This window comes from Microtus oregoni, unplaced genomic scaffold (genome assembly GCF_018167655.1).
Source record: "Microtus oregoni isolate MIOR12 unplaced genomic scaffold, Mior012 000064F_ref0000363, whole genome shotgun sequence".
NCBI classification, from domain to species: domain Eukaryota; kingdom Metazoa; phylum Chordata; class Mammalia; order Rodentia; family Cricetidae; genus Microtus; species Microtus oregoni.
In genome coordinates, this window is record NW_024543874.1 from 2,207,578 (window position 1) to 2,223,520 (window position 15,943).

At 37.3% G+C, this 15,943-nt stretch overlaps 1 protein-coding gene across 5 annotated transcripts in view; it reads right to left on the bottom strand.

Moving 5' to 3' along the window:
- Positions 1–15,943, bottom strand: part of Pals2 (protein associated with LIN7 2, MAGUK family member) — a 99,627-nt gene that overhangs the window by 39,764 nt on the left and 43,920 nt on the right. For all 5 annotated transcript variants that reach the window (XM_041640546.1, XM_041640545.1, XM_041640547.1 and 2 more), the window contains exon 2: positions 8,219–8,337. In XM_041640546.1, coding sequence (XP_041496480.1) covers positions 8,219–8,335 — 117 coding nt within the window. In that variant the 5' untranslated portion in view covers positions 8,336–8,337. The remainder of the gene's footprint in view (positions 1–8,218; positions 8,338–15,943) is intronic.

The window sequence follows — 15,943 nt, forward strand, 5'->3', positions numbered from 1 at the left end:
TAATGGGCCAAGCAGTGTTTAAAAGAATACAGTTTGTGTGTTGTTATTTCGGGGCATAAGCTAGCCAGGCGGCCAGGGTGCTGGGGATGCAGCCCCGCCGCTCCTATTACTACAGGAGGCAACCTCTTTCTTATCTGTACCTTAAAAAAATTAAGTCTTTTTTCCAAGGTCTTACACTATCTCCGGTGCAAACATATTTTAATAATAGGAGTAAACCAGGATTCTAAATTCATATTGAGAAGGAACACTACATAGGTTCCATTTTTTAGGTTTTCTTTTGACAAATAGTTGCTCATTAATTCTAAAGACAGGGAAAGGGTAACTATTGAGATTCAATTCAGAAGACCATGTACAATGACAGATTTTACACTGATATCTTGTAATTCATTTCTTTAAATGCTAAATAGAAATCCTATTTCCAGTATCATACTACTGTGATGTTTTCCATGTTGTATATATCACCATGAAGGATAGCTGCTTGAGAATCCAAACACAACATTTGCAACTTGATAACACTTGTAAATGATGATCATTTTGTTTACATAAGCTTTTTTTTCCAATGTGATTTACAAGCATGCATTTTTTTCCCATGGGACAAATTTCGCTTTCCCCTAAGAGACAGTTTCTATGCTGCTAGAGTGACCTTGAACTGTGAACTCAAGAAATTTTTCTGTCTCAGTATCTATCCTGAGTAGCTGGGACTGCAGGTTGTGCCATCACACCCAGCCAAGTAAACTCTTAATTGGAAGAGACTTTAAGAAAGACCTCAGAAAAAAACATTTTTAAAGTTATGAAATAGATTGATAAAGAAGCAGCAGCTCTGATTAAACATACAATGGCATGTCAAAAGACCTAAGATGATTTAAATAAACAATTCTATTTTATTTGGATAAGAAAAAAATATAAAAACGAGAAAGTGCAAGAGTAAGAAGAATGGGGAAGTTTTCAGTTTTCTGCAGGCTTCCTCCACCTGCTGCTTTAAGAAGTATGCTCTCCCAAGACAGGTATGCCATTTCTTCTGTCCCATCCCTTTTCTGGTACTCCACGGCTTTGAAAGCCACCTGCCCCTATGACTTGCATGTTTTTGCTCTTAGGAAGAGCTGTAAAAATTCTGTGTTCTCTAGGACACAGACAATGACCAGTTTACTACATTCAAGCACTAAGTCAACAGGTTTTAAGTGTTCTCCTGAGTTACTCACATAATTAATATATATAAAGCTATGTATAGACTGCTTCAGTTCAGGCCTTCAGTACAGAAATGACTGCTGACTTGACTATTCATAATACTGCTCCCTCCTCTCCTCTCCGCAAGCCTTTATTACATATTAGGCAATGCTAAGTGGTAACATGATAAAAAACTACAGGCAGACAAGGCAGTGTCTCCTGTGAGGTAGAACTTGAAGGTAACCCAAACATACCCAACGTTCCTTCACTTCACAGATTGGTTTTATGGAAATAAAGCCTCTTAATATAAAATACAGAAAGTCTTAAGAAACTGTTTTAGTGAAATTATGGCTATAGTAAGATTAATATGGAGAACCAATATCTAAAATGAAAATATTCAAGATCAATTTAATAGCCAGGCATGGTGACACATGCCTGTAATCAAAACTCTTGAGAGTGGAAGCAAGAAGATCGGGAAGATCAAGGCCATTTTTAGCTATAGTGAGCCTGAGGGCAACTGGGAACAGGAGAATCTATGGAAACATTAACAAAAAAAAATCAATTTCATTTTTTCCTAGAACAGAAATACAGAACCATAGTTATAATATGTAGTTATTAAAGCTCTGAGGCACTGTGGGGAAAAAAAAACTTGAGACCATTAATTTACTTTAACATCAAAACTTATTTAATAATTTCAAGGGTTAAGTGCCAACTTAAACTTAATTCTTTAAACTAACAGGGTCACAGGAAACCTTAAAAACCAGTTAAGAGCAGTTCACAGTAGAGCACACCCCCACGGGAGGCTAGCCTGGTCTACACAGCAAATTCCAGGTAGGCAACAAGGCTATATAGTGAGACCCTGTATTAAAAAAAAAATTAAAGGGGAAAATGAATCACGTTTGATTAAATGAGTCTTTTCCTTTAAGATATGGTGTATTAATTAAGGTTACTATTGCTGCGATGAAACACCATGACGGAAAGCAACATGGGGAGGAAAGGGCAGATGCTCTGCTTACACACCCTGAGTCACGGTCCTTTGAGAGAAGCTAAGGCAGAAACTCAAACAGGGAAGGAACCTGGAGGCAGGAGTTGATGCAGAGGCCATGGAGGTGTGCTGCTTACTGCCTTGCTCCATATGGCTTGCTCAGCCTGCTTTCTTATAGAACCCAGGACCACCAGCCCAAAGGTGTCTCCACCCACCAAGGGCTGGGTCCTCTCCCATTAACCACTAATTAAGAAAATGCCCTGTATAGGCTTGCCTACCGCCTGAACTTATGAGGGCATTGTCTCAATTGAGGTTACCTCCTCTCAGATGACTCTAGCTTGTGTCAAAGTTGGAACAAAACTGTTCAGGACAGATGGTAGTAACTCTCAGCTTGAAACATGTAAGTTTCTAAATGGTCAAAAGAATCATTGTAATAGTTCTTGGAAACACAGGTAACTTCTTTGTAGCAACTGACAGGCTAATTCTAAAATTCATACATAACTGCAAGGAAGCCAAGCATGCCAAAACAAACAAACAAACAAATAATCCTGTCTCTGCATTTTTATTATTTGGACTACAACTGGTGCCCAACATTTGGGGTACAAATTCATGAAAAAAGCTGTTTTTCTGAAGCATTTTAGCCACCAGCACAGGCCAGAGCTGCAGAAGAAAGCTCCACCCAGCTAGGCTTCTGTCTCTGTCTCTCATATTCCTTTCCTCCCTCTCTCTCCTGATGATATGGGATTCCCATATATATCATATTCATATGCTGTGAATATGTTTTATTACTATTGGTTAATAAAGAATGTTCTTTGGCCTATGGCAGGGCAGAATATAGTTAGGCCAGAAAACTAAACTGAATGTAGGGGGAAAGAAGGTGGAGTCAGGCAGAAGTCATGTAGCTGCTGAAGGAAAAAGAAGCGAGAGCCTTAACAGTAAGCCACAGCCAGTACACAGATTAATAGAAATTGGTTAATTTAAGACATAAAAGCTAGCTAGAAATATGCCTGAGTCATCAGCCAGTGTTAATTAATACAGTGTCTGTGATTATTCTGGGCATCAGGGAAATGAAAGTACAGTTTCTGTTTACAGGTTCTGCCTCAAACAAGGTGGAAGGTGAAGGTTGTCAGCCAAAGTTGTTCTTTGCACCCTGGCATGCTGATGCTTGTACTCGACACATGAATGTGCACACGTGTCCAGAAGTCCATGTATACACACACAATGTAAAATAAGGAAACTGAAAAGATGATCTACTGATTAGGAGAAAATATTTGTAAATTATTTATCAGATAAATTACCTATATCTGAACCAGGGATGGTGGCTCACACCTTTAATTCCAGCACTCAGGAGGTAGAAGCAGGCAGATTTCTGAGTTCACAGCAATAGAAACCCTAACAACCTAAACAGACCTATAACAAAGAGGATATTGAAACAGCAATAAAAAGCTTTCTGTCTAAAAAATACAGGTCCTGATGGATTCAGAGAATTTACCAGAATTTTAAAGAAAAGTAACCAATCCTTCTTAAACTCTTAAAAAATAAAAGAGAAAGGAAAAAGAAAAAGAAATAAAACAGGAGGAACACTTGCAAACTTGTACTATGAGGGTAGTATTATGGTAATACTCAAACCAGATAAAGAAACAAGAACAAAACAAAACCACACAGCAATAACTCTAAAGATACAAACCCCTCAGTAAATATTAGCACACTGAATTACAAGCATATATCAAAAAGATCAATGCAGAGTTGGTTCAACATACTTAAGTCAAAATATATAATAATTCATACAAATGGACTTAGACAAAAATCACATGATCATCTCAATAGAACCAGAAAAGGTCTGTGACAAAATCCAACATGCCTTAATGATAAGAAGTCCTAGACAGGGTAGATCCGCAGGGGACATACCTCAACATAATAAAAGTTGAATTATCCCCACTCCCTTTCAATATAGTGCTGCAAGCAACAGCCAGAATAAGACAAGAGAAGGAAATTAAAGGATTACAAATATAAAAATAAAAGGTCAAATTATTCCTATTTGCATATGAATGATATTATAACAAGTTATTACTGTTTTGTCTGTTGTAATTGCTAGCTAATCTTAAGAATTTTAATACTGGGGCAAGAGAGATGGCTCAGCTGTTAAGAGCACTGTCTGCTTTTGCAGAGGACCTGGGTTCAACAACTAGGATCCACATGGTGATTCACAAACATCTGTAACTCCAGTTGCAGGGATCCAATACCGTCTTCTGGTTTCCTTGGGCAGGAAACATGCATGTGGTGTACAGACATACAGGAAGGCAAAACACTCATACACATAAAATAAAATTGATTTTAAAACAAACAGAAGACTTAAATCTATGCTTGTCAGGAATGCAATTCTGAAATTTTCTTTTATCAAAATATTTTTATATTCAAGGTAACATTAGTGTTTTCTTCCTTTTCCCTTTTCTGGAAAAAAATATGTAAAATTAGTATTATTTCTTCATTAAATGTTTGGTAGAATTTACGGTAAAGAGACGTGGAGCTTCTTTTATACGATGCTTTACACTTCAAACATCCATGTTTGAGAACTAGATACAGAGCTACTGAAGTTATCTCTTATGTGAGGCTTCTCTTTTAAGAAATTAAGTTACACTTAAGTTGTCACAGTCATGGTCACAAAACTGTTTACAATTGAAAAGAAATGTTAAGCCTGGTGGTGGTGGTGTCACATGCCTCCAAACCCAGCACTTGGGAGGCAGTGGTAGGGTGGATATTCCGACATGGTCTACAGAGTGAGTTCCGGGAGAAACCCTGTCTCAGAAAAAAGATAAATGTTTACTTTATATGTGTGGGTATTTTGGCTGCATGAATATCTATGGACCACATCTGTGTCTCATGCCCAGGAAGCCAGAAGAGTGCATTGGATCCTCTGGAACTGGCATTTACAGAAGGTTGTGAACAACCATCTATGTGCTGAGAATCAAACCCGGATCTCTCCAGCTCCAGGTCATAAATTTCTTATTATCCTTGCAACAATGTCTGTGGATTTGTCGTGGTGTCCTTTTTTCTTTAAACCCAAGGCAGTAATTTTTGTTTACTTGGAGGTATATTGACTTTATTAATATATTATCATAAGTTGTAATAATTTTTCTGTCACATTTTTATTGCTCACTTCTTTCTGTTTATTTGCATTGCATTTTCCCATTTGGGCATTGCTATTTTCTAACACAGAAATTTTCTTTTTTGGCTTTGTAGCACATTTTGGTTCTGTCATGCATTTGCAATTCCTCACTCAGTTCAAGGTATTTTGTTTGTGATTTCTCTCTTCACTCACGGTTCTTTAAGTCATTCTTATTAGTTTATCTCAACTTGACACAAACTAGAGTCATCTGGGAGCAAAGAACCTCAATTGAGACAATGTCTCCATAAGGATCGCCTGGGGGAGGGGGGCAAGCCATGCGGGGTATTTCCCTGACTAATGGATTGATATGGGAGAGTCAAACTACTTTCAGTGGTGCTACCTGGGCAAGTCATCCTGGGTTAAGAAAGCAGGCTAAGAAAGCCAGGAGGAACATTAGGGGTTCTCTGAGACCGAACACTCATCTATTTTCTGATTTTAAACAATTTCTACTTTCTCTCCTTGTTCTTTTTTGGGATGGGAAACACACACGTTAGAGCTTGGATGTGCATTTTACATACAAGTACAAGAACATTCACTGTTCTATATTGTGATTGGACTTTCCATGAGTTCCAACTGGGGTTTTTTCAGTTGATATATTTTCTAGTTTTCAATACTTAAACCCATCAAATGAGATAATTTCAGATATTGTATCTCAGTGTTAAAATGTCAATTAGATTTGATTCACATTCTCTAATGTCAGTATTTTACATGTCTTCTCTTTTCCTCTTGTTTATTAAGATGGGCTAATGCCATGTTCAAGTCCTTACTTAAAAACTCTACTAAAAGAATAATTCATGGTAATACTTACACTGGTTTTCTGCTGACTAGTCACATAATCCCGCCTCGCAGCATGTCTAGCTTCTCTTCAATTTCTTGTTGCAGTGAGAAGTGGATTGTTGTGACTTACTGAGAAGCAGATGTTCCTCCCTCACTGCAAATCTTTATGCTGCATGAGTATTTAACTATCACTGTTTTTATTTACTAAAAATCTGCTTGAATGTTGGTTATCATTGAACAATTCTGTTTTTTTTTCCATCTTTTGTGTACCTATGGTGTGTGTGTGTAAGAGAGAGAGACTAGAGGGGGACGGACAAGAGAGAACAAGCACACAATGAGTGTGTGTGAGTACAGGTATGTACACCCACTATTCCACAGAGAAAGCGAAGAGACCAACTGGGGTATCAGTCCTGCCTTTCACCTTATTTAAAACAAAGTCTCTTTGTTTCTTTTTTGGTGCTTCTTAAACACACCACCACCACCACCACCACCACCACCGCTGCCGCCGCCACTGCTGCCACCTCCAAGCTTTAGGTGGGTTTGGAAGACTTGAATTCAGGTATTCACACTTACACAGCACTTTACCCTCTGAATTATCTGCCCAGCCTTTTTTTTTTTTTTTAATCAAAAAGAGTACAGTGGCTCCATATGTTTTCCAAAGTAAATCAACCATTTTAACTGCTAAGAATGGTAATCTGGTGACTTTCTGAAGGTCCATCATGGGTGGTACAAACCAATCCATTTTCCACTCACAGAACTTGTTGGGCATAAATACACATAAATACCGTCACTCTGCATTAAAATAAATAGAGCACATAACTTAAAAGGCAAGGTTAGAATACCTGGCCTAATCCTTGGTCCTATTATTTACTCTAGTCTATTTTAAAGGCCTTGGGAAACTACAAACATACTGCAAATGCCTTACATGTTGTTAAGATGTCTAAAGCTACAATAAAAATTAAACATGAGAACAGGGACAAAAGTGATTCACAGACAATAAAAGGTGACAATCAACAGTATAAGATAAGGGAAGAGTAAAACAACTGTACCAATAAGAGGCCACGGCAAACCTCTTTTAGTATTGGCTTAAATAGCTCCTGTTGACTTCAGCAGGTCCTGAAGCTATGGCTCACACAGTAAGTTGTTAAGGTACAAAGCAAGAAGTCAGAATGGGAAGGTAATATCCTGTATATTATAAAAAATACAGCAATAATAAATATGTAAGTTATGAAAACTATTTTTACCACATGACCTCATCATGAGTAACTGTGATGAATGAGCCACATGAATTCACAGTTACTAATGGAAAAGGTGAAAGGGTTTTCTGAAGCCTTAGAACACAAGGAAAGACAATAAACAAACAAAAAACCCCACACAGGTAAGATTAGCATTCTAGCAGTCAATGCAAAACAAAAAGGAAGGGGTGGATCTATGAAAGAGAGGCTGGAGGACCATCAAAATGGCTTTCCAAAAGCAAAACCACCCAGAACAACTTCTAAGGTAAGAGCCAGCAGGGAGTGAAACAGGCAATAAATATACTGAGCTTCCTTGATATTCAAAAACAGCATTATTAAGAAACGGCAATTAAAATAAAAAAGAACTACAAATATGGCTGTAAAAAGGTGTGTATTAAATGAGTTAATAAAATTTGCTCCAGAGTTAAGAGAACACATCTAAAATATTAGGGTTAGGGGGAAAAAAATCTAGAATTTCAAAAATGAAATTAAAAAAAAGAACTAAATAAAAGTGATTAAAAATTTAAATGATAAACAGGTGTAAGTTACAATGTAAAAGAAAAAAAAATCAACACCTTGCTGGTATAAAGTGAAGACAGAACCAAAATCCCTTTCACAGGCTCCAGCTCAGCTCTGTTCTCTTATGAATTGTCTGGCTTTAAGGTACTGGATCAACAGCTAAAAGTCATCCTATTTTCTAAGGGCAGAATAGAAACAGCAAGAAAACCTTATCTTTGCATACATTAATATTTCATTATGTGACAAGTGTTATTTGCTAACTATTCAGAAAGGAGTATCACCTAAATTCCACAACGGTAATCACTGAAAAGACTTCCATAAAAACAATTTTCAAAGTCCTTCAGTAATCTTATGAATGAACTAGTAGTATACCTTAGCAAGTGATTTCACAATAGGATTCTCCATAATCCCCTTGAGAAAAATCAGGTCTATTTCTTCTGCTCCTGTAGATGAGGGCAGCTCCGTAAGGTTTTCTAAAACTTGCTGCATTTCTGATGAGATAAAAGATGAAATAAGAATTAGTGAATACATAAATAAAAGAATACTCAAACTCCAGACCATTATGGAATAAGAGTGCAAATAAAAAAATTAACAAAACTCTTCTGAAAAATCCTATTTAAGAAAATAAATTGTTTCACATTAATTACTGTCCCATGAACTGGATGAATGTTTATATACAGTTTTGATTTTATAAGAATACACTTAATACACACAAAACTCATTTGCTTTTTTCTCAAATTTGAAGATACTAAACAAGAGGAAATAAAAATTTGAAGACTTATAGAAAGTATAGATATAAAATAACACACACACAAAATAAAGTCCAAATCAGATCACTGGTAAATTCTACCAAACATCTAAAAACATAATTAAAACTAAAAGTTGACAAATTTTTCAAATAACATAAGAACTTTCTTCTTTGTATGGGAGTGGGGGATGAAAGAATTGAGAGAGGTTTTCATTATGTAGCTCTCGATGGCCTGGAACTCAAGAAATCCACCTCCCTCTGCATCACTATGCTAGGCAAAAACACTTTTGCCAATTTATTCTGTGAAATCAGGTACTTTGGTTCCAAGCCTAGACAAATATAACTCTTAAGAAAATTACAGCTAATATCCCTTAGAAATATACATGTACAAGTAAAACACTAGCTACGTAAACTAGAAACATATAGAAAGGATTATACATAAATGCCAAATATAAATTATCCCAGGAATGGAACATATGAAAGTCAATCAATATACTAGAATAGAACCCAAGGACATTTCAAACAGATACTCAAGAAAGTGTTTGATAAAATCTAAAACATTGCATGTGAAAGCAAAATACTTTCAAATCCCTCTCTTCCTAAAAGCATTAGCAAAGCTTATAAAAAAAATTCCTCACCCAGCTAAGGCTGGGCATTCATAAAGAATAATAAGTTTCCACGTATTTATTTGGGAGCTGGGTGGTGGGCCCCAAAGAGCAATAAGTAATAAAAACATCTACACTTTCCCACTCCCTAGCAGGACCTATTTCAGATTTGTTAATCATCTCTCCTAATCAGATCTGTTAAGAGGTTTTTGTTTGTTCAGGGAGACTTGCTACTCAAGCCTTCTTTCCTTGCTATTTTCTAACTTTTTTTTTGACCTGGAACTCACTATGTAGACCAGGCTGGCCTCAAACTCACAGAGATCCACCTAGGTCTAGGTAGAAAAATAAAGGAGAATACACACCTTGGACCATTTTTGAGGTCCTCATACTACTGCTTTTGATCATATGGAATATTAGAACACTAATAAAAGTACCAATCTCCAGATTTTAAAGGGGGAATCCCCGCCCCCCTCAATTTGGAAGCTCAAATTTTATTTATTTTTATTTATTATTCCTTTTATTTTTGAGATCATAACTATATCTTAATAGTATTAAAGCTATTAATCATCCTTAACTTTTACTTACCCTGTGTTTTCTTTTTTCTCTCCCTTTTCCTCATTTCTTTTCTCTCTGAGTCAAGGTCTTATTACTACGTAGAACTGACTGGCCTTAAACTCACTATGCAGATCTGGATGGTCTTGACTTTTGTTTCTGCTCCCTGAGTACAGAAATACAGACCTGTGACACCAGCTTAGCTTTTAACTTGATGAAATTTTTAAACATAAGATATAGATATAATTTAATTTTTTAAAAAAAATATGAGATATGATTTCTCTGTGTAGCGCTGGCTGTCCTGGAACTCACTCTGTTGACCAGACTGGCCTCAAACTCACAGAGATCCACCTGCTTCCGCCTCCCAAGTACTGGGATTAGGTATGTGTGTGACCATGGCCAGATGATTTTCTAATAAAAGTGTAATACATACCTCTTTTCAGCTACATTCTAAAGACACACAAACAGATAAAGAGGAAGTGTGAGAACAATTAACAAAGGGTAACAGTAGACTGACCCCGACTGACAAGGGATTCTGTCCTTTCTCTCCAATATTACAGATAACAGAGTCTGAACTGTTTCTTACCGATGTGTTTTGTGCTATTTTAGTTTTGAACAGAAACAGGGGTGGGTTTTGTGTTTTCATCGTTTTAGTCCTCTCATGCCCAAACTTCCAATAAAGTACTTTCATTTTTTAAAACGAAACAAACTCTAACAGAAGAGAGAGGACACTCCAAAGTAAAGTATGAATTAAATCAGACATAGTTAACAGGAGAACGCTAGTGTATGCAAGCGCTTCCTGTATGAAATAAGCTCTGCTATGGGGGAGCCTTGAGAAGTTGGGCCAGGCAGAGGGAGAGCCAGGCACCAGCGAAGCAAGGAGGTATCCCAGATTTACTCAGATTCCAGGAAGAAAGGAAAGTCTCAGAGTTCAGAAGAAGCTATCTGAACATTCCAATCCTCCATAATCCCTGAAGGAGATATCTCTTAATAAGATGTAGAAAATGAAACTTTTATCTGAATGAGAGAAAAGCTAGTACTTAATCTAGTCCTCCAGTTTCAAATATGAACAAATCAAGAACTAGCATTTAGGAAACCCACATCGATGAACAAGAGGCATCAAATTCAACAAACATAAGCTCTAAACTCCAAAGAGCCACTGAGATGGGGTGGGGAAGGGGTGGCAAGAGGAGGAGGAAATGAAAAAAGACAGGAGCTGGGGCCTGAATCAAAAATGCAACAAAATAAAGCCGAGGGAAAGTCTTAAAAAGAACCAAGGGGTTGCAAATGTAGCTCGGGAGTAGAGTGCTTGTCTAGAGGCATTTATGGCCTGGGTTTGATTCCTACCAAAAGAGGGAGGAGAAAACAGAAGGGGAGGGTGGAGGGAAAGAGACAGAAAATATGAGAAAACAGAAAACCACTATGAATCTGTGAATCAAGTAAGTCTTCAATGGGACAAAGGGGTCTGAATGGCGGGCCAATGGGTAAAGGACTGGGAGGGCAAGAAATAATCAGTAGATGTTAAAAAGAAAAACAACAACAAAAAATTATTTAAAAGAAAAACAGCTGGGCAGTGGTAGTGCATGCAAGCCTTTAATCCCAGCAGCTGGGAGGCAGAGGGACAGTTAGGGTTGTTGCACAGACAGAATCCGTGTGTGTGTGTGTGTGTGTGTGTGTGTGTGTGTGTGTGAGAGAGAGAGAGAGAGGGGGGGGGGGAGGGAGGGAGGGAGGGAAGGAGGGAGAGAGAGAGAAAGGAAGGAAGAAAAAGAAAGAAAGAAAGAAAGAAAGAAAGAAAAAAAGAGAGAGAGGGGGGGAGGGAGGGAGGGAAAGAAAAAAACATGGAAACGTTTTGAATGTCACAAAAACGGAAAATCAGAAGCGGAAAGGGTGAGTGAATAAAAGGAGAAATAGAAATCAGGAAATCAGTTACATCACAATTAAAAATGCTAATAAATAGCTATTTCATTATAAATTTTCTGAGTGTCTATATATCAAATCAACAGAGAAAATCAGTACTCTCCCTAAATAGTAGTAACAGCCATTTAAAGGTAAAACAAGATGTTCAGAAATGGTTAAATCATAAAATTAGACTATATATGTCATTTCAAATATATTGAGGACAATTTCTATAGTAAGAATCACTAATATAAAAAGATGCCAATTCTTAGCCGGGCGGTGGTGGCGCACGCCTTTAATCCCAGCACTCGGGAGGCAAAGGCAGGCGGATCTCTGTGAGTTCGAGACCAGCCTGGTCTACAAGAGCTAGTTCCAGGACAGGCTCCAAAACCACAGAGAAACCCTGTCTCGAAAAACCAAAAAAAAAAAAAAAAAAAAAAGCCAATTCTTTAAGAATGAACTATAATAAAAATCCAATAGAATTTTTAACTTAAAAAATTTACCTGAAATAGAAAACACAGAAAAGTAGCTAATACATCTTTAGAAGCATAAATATATGGGGTTTCCCGAGCTGTCAACCACAAAACACTACAAAGTGTAAAGCCCTGTCACAGCAATATTTAAATTAAGTACCTAAATGAAATTCAACACACACAAAAAAAGACAGAACGTAGCAGATTGATTACTTAACTTTATCACTGTGTCTATTCCCTTCATGATTCCCTCTAGAATACCAGCAAATTATTAATAAGAGTTCAAAAGAAAAGATGAAGAATGGCTGAGGACAAAACATCAGTCCCACATAAATATAAGCTTGAAAGTGGCAGAAGCAGAAAACTCAGACAAAGGAACAAGCCAATGATGCCTCCTCTGGCATCACTTCTAGAATCTACACATTCTTTCCCCTCTGCCTGGCAATGAGTCTTAGCTGCGATAGCATCCTGCCCAGACTGTCACTGCAGTCCGTTATAACTGTTAGCTTCCCCTCACTGTTACAAACACCTGAGACCAGCGATTTCACAGAGAAAACAGCTATTCGGCTCACAGTTTCATGCAGGACCAACTGCCCCATTGCTTTGGGCCTGTAATGGCATACCATAGCAGAAGCGTATTGCAGTGCAGAGCTGTTTACCTCAAAGCCAAGACAAGAGAGAAAGGGACCAACGTATCACAACTCCTTTTGAGGGCATGCCCTCAATAAAAATCTCCCATGAGGCCCTACTTCTTAAAGGTTTTGCCACCACCCAATAGCACCATGGGGTGGGAACTTTTGGGGGGCATTCCAGATCCAAACCATGGCAATGACCCAAAAGGAAGTAATTAAAACGTAAAATTTAAGGCTTTTAAGCCTTTTAATACATTGCTGGATTCAAGCTACACCAACCTTTGTAGCCTTGACACAAAATCTTCTGTTTGCCACTGTTTATAGACAACCACCTTTGCACAGCTAATTCACACACATCTTTCAGAAGCAGAATTTCAACCTCACTGGTTGCTCCAATTAGGATTTTTCTTAATACACATATATTCATAGTACTCTGCAATTTTCACAAATCCATTTAATTATATGTGATTTTGTTCAAAGCACAGTTTCTTGTCAAATTCTGAGAAATGCAGAAACCCTACCTATCTTGCTCCTATCTGAATCCCAAAGAACTAGGATGCAGTTTGGTACATTTAAAGTTCTCAATGATGCATTTTCAATGCATCTTAACAACTACTTTCCAAACTATGTATTTATTCCCATGAATTATTTCACAAGGTATGACAGAAGTGGTGTGTTTAACTATTTGTATTACTGAAGTGGAATAGTGAACAGTAATATTTTCTACTGTTATACTTCCAAGCATTCTAGAACACCATATAAAGCAATTTTAATAAAGTGAATAATACTTAACTACCTATATTCTTTGCTACAAGTTTCACAACAGCACTTTACAAAAGTGTTTCTACTCTGTTTAGAACTGAAAGCTATCAAGTGAACTAGTCTAAGTATTCAGTTAGGACTAGATTACTATTTAATATTTAAAATACTTTTGTTACCATATTTGATGCAATGTTCACACTCATTTAATTCAAGAAACTGATTTTCCAAATGAAAATATGATAACTTAAGTACTAAATCAAGACATTAAAATTATTTATATTTTAAACATAAAACAATCACATACCTGATACCTGCTGCTTAATTTACAAAATCAGTAAAAAGCCACATTTAAAAAAATCACTACATATTTGGAAAAATGTTAAGAAAGTACCAAAAGTCATTTAGATAATTATCCTGTGCTTGTAACAGAGCAGCAAAATTTTTATGAAATACAATTCCAAGAAAAGGCATAACAAAAGAATCCAATGAAATAGGGATGTTCCTTAAAGATCAGATTTTGAAAAAATACTGATCACTGTTGGGGGCCAGGTAGGGCTAAATGTCCTGTGTATAACAAGGAGTGTTATGCTTTGGTTCCCTGCAGGGGCATGAATGGCAAGGCCAGCAATGGTCTGCCATCAGAGCTCCAGGGGGCTTGAGGCCAGGGCCTTGAACTTGACATTTTCCCTGTAAAGTTGTGGTCAAATGTTCCAGACACTGGGATATGAAATGCTTTGCCTACTACAGGGACTCAGGCTCCCGAAATTCTGCCGTTTGATGTTCTTTACTGATTTGTCTTCTGCTTTCCTATTTGAAAGGTATATAAGGAGCTATCATACTAATAAACTGGCTGGCTGGGGGTAGCAGCCCTTGTAGCCCCCCTGACCTCAGCTGTTGACTGTTTATTTTTCTCATTCCCTAAAAGAAAAACATTTTATAAAATGACAACATACTGTCAAGATCCATACCCTGGGATTCCCAGTTATTATACTGAGGCAAAGAAGAAAACAACAAATTTAAATGTGCACAGTATATTTCACCCTTTATTCAGCACTTTCTACACAACTGGATGAAGGAAACAGACACCATTTCTCCTCTAAAAATTCAACTTAGAGAAGTATGTGTGTGATAGGCAGGAATTTAAGGGAACAGTACTTCAGAATGGCTAAGAGCCTCTACTCTGCCACTCGACTAGCCCTGAAAACTTGGGTAGACAACTCAGCCTTCCCAACAGTTTCTTTTACCTGTTAAGTAGGCAGTGCCGGAAGGTTGCCAAGCTAAATGAAACATGAAAACGCTCCAAGGGTACCTTATGGTACTTGTAAAATCAGTGCCAGGGAGGCAGAGACAGGAGCATTTCTGGGGCTTGCTGGCCACTTAGCCCAGCCTAATTACAAATTGTGTAATTCACAGTTCACTGAAAGATTCCATCTCACAAACAGGTGGATGATTCCTCAGGAATGACTCCTGAGTGAACTTTGACCTCTAGATATGTATTGTTCTCACACCCACAGGAAAAAAATTAAAAGAAAAAAGAAAACTAATCTGAAGCACAGTAATTTACTTACAAGGTTTCTGCAACTTTATAAAGAAAATCATCTTTTTTATTTTATTTTAAGCATCCCTATGCTGCTGATTAATTCAGAAAGAGCACACTGCCATGTTTTTAATGAACCTATCAATGCTCCCTCATAAACCAATCACCTTGTAACAGAGACTAGTGTAACTTTCTGGCACTTTTTAAAGACATAGTTTCATGAAGTCTAGGATGACCTTGGATTTCTGAGCTTCCTGCCTCCACCTCAAATTCTGAGATTACATACAAATGCCACCAACCCTAACTTCAATCTCAGTTCTTAGAAACAATTTCCAGGACATGCCATGCTTCCAGAAAGATGTCCTCTCAAACAGAAAGAAGTAGATTTTATAAGAAGAATTATTAAATCAGTAAGTTCTAGCCAGACACAATGACACAAGTCAGTAATTCTAGCACTTGGAAGACTAAGTTAAGAAAATCCTAAGGTCAGCATAGGCGATACGGTGATTTCTACGCCAGCCTCTGTTACTTAGTACAACACTGCAGCAGAAACATCACCGCCAACCACCATCACCCTGGATGACAAACAGTACACAAACAATGAAATGTTCCATTTTGAATGACTAAAAGCATTAAAATGTGAAATTAGGAGCCCAAAATGTAAAGATAGAATTTAAATTCACTTTGAATACCTTCAAGCCTTCTGCTATCTACTATAAATATTTTGTTCTTAAAGAAAAATTCACACTTTTCCCTAAAGAGAGACAAAGATGAGGCAATCACACAAAGTCTCCACAGTATAATCTCACGGCTGTCAACAAGCTTCCTGGTTCTACAGAATCATCAAGCTGTTCTGTTTAATTTCTTACTAACTTGGTTTTGTGTGTGAAGA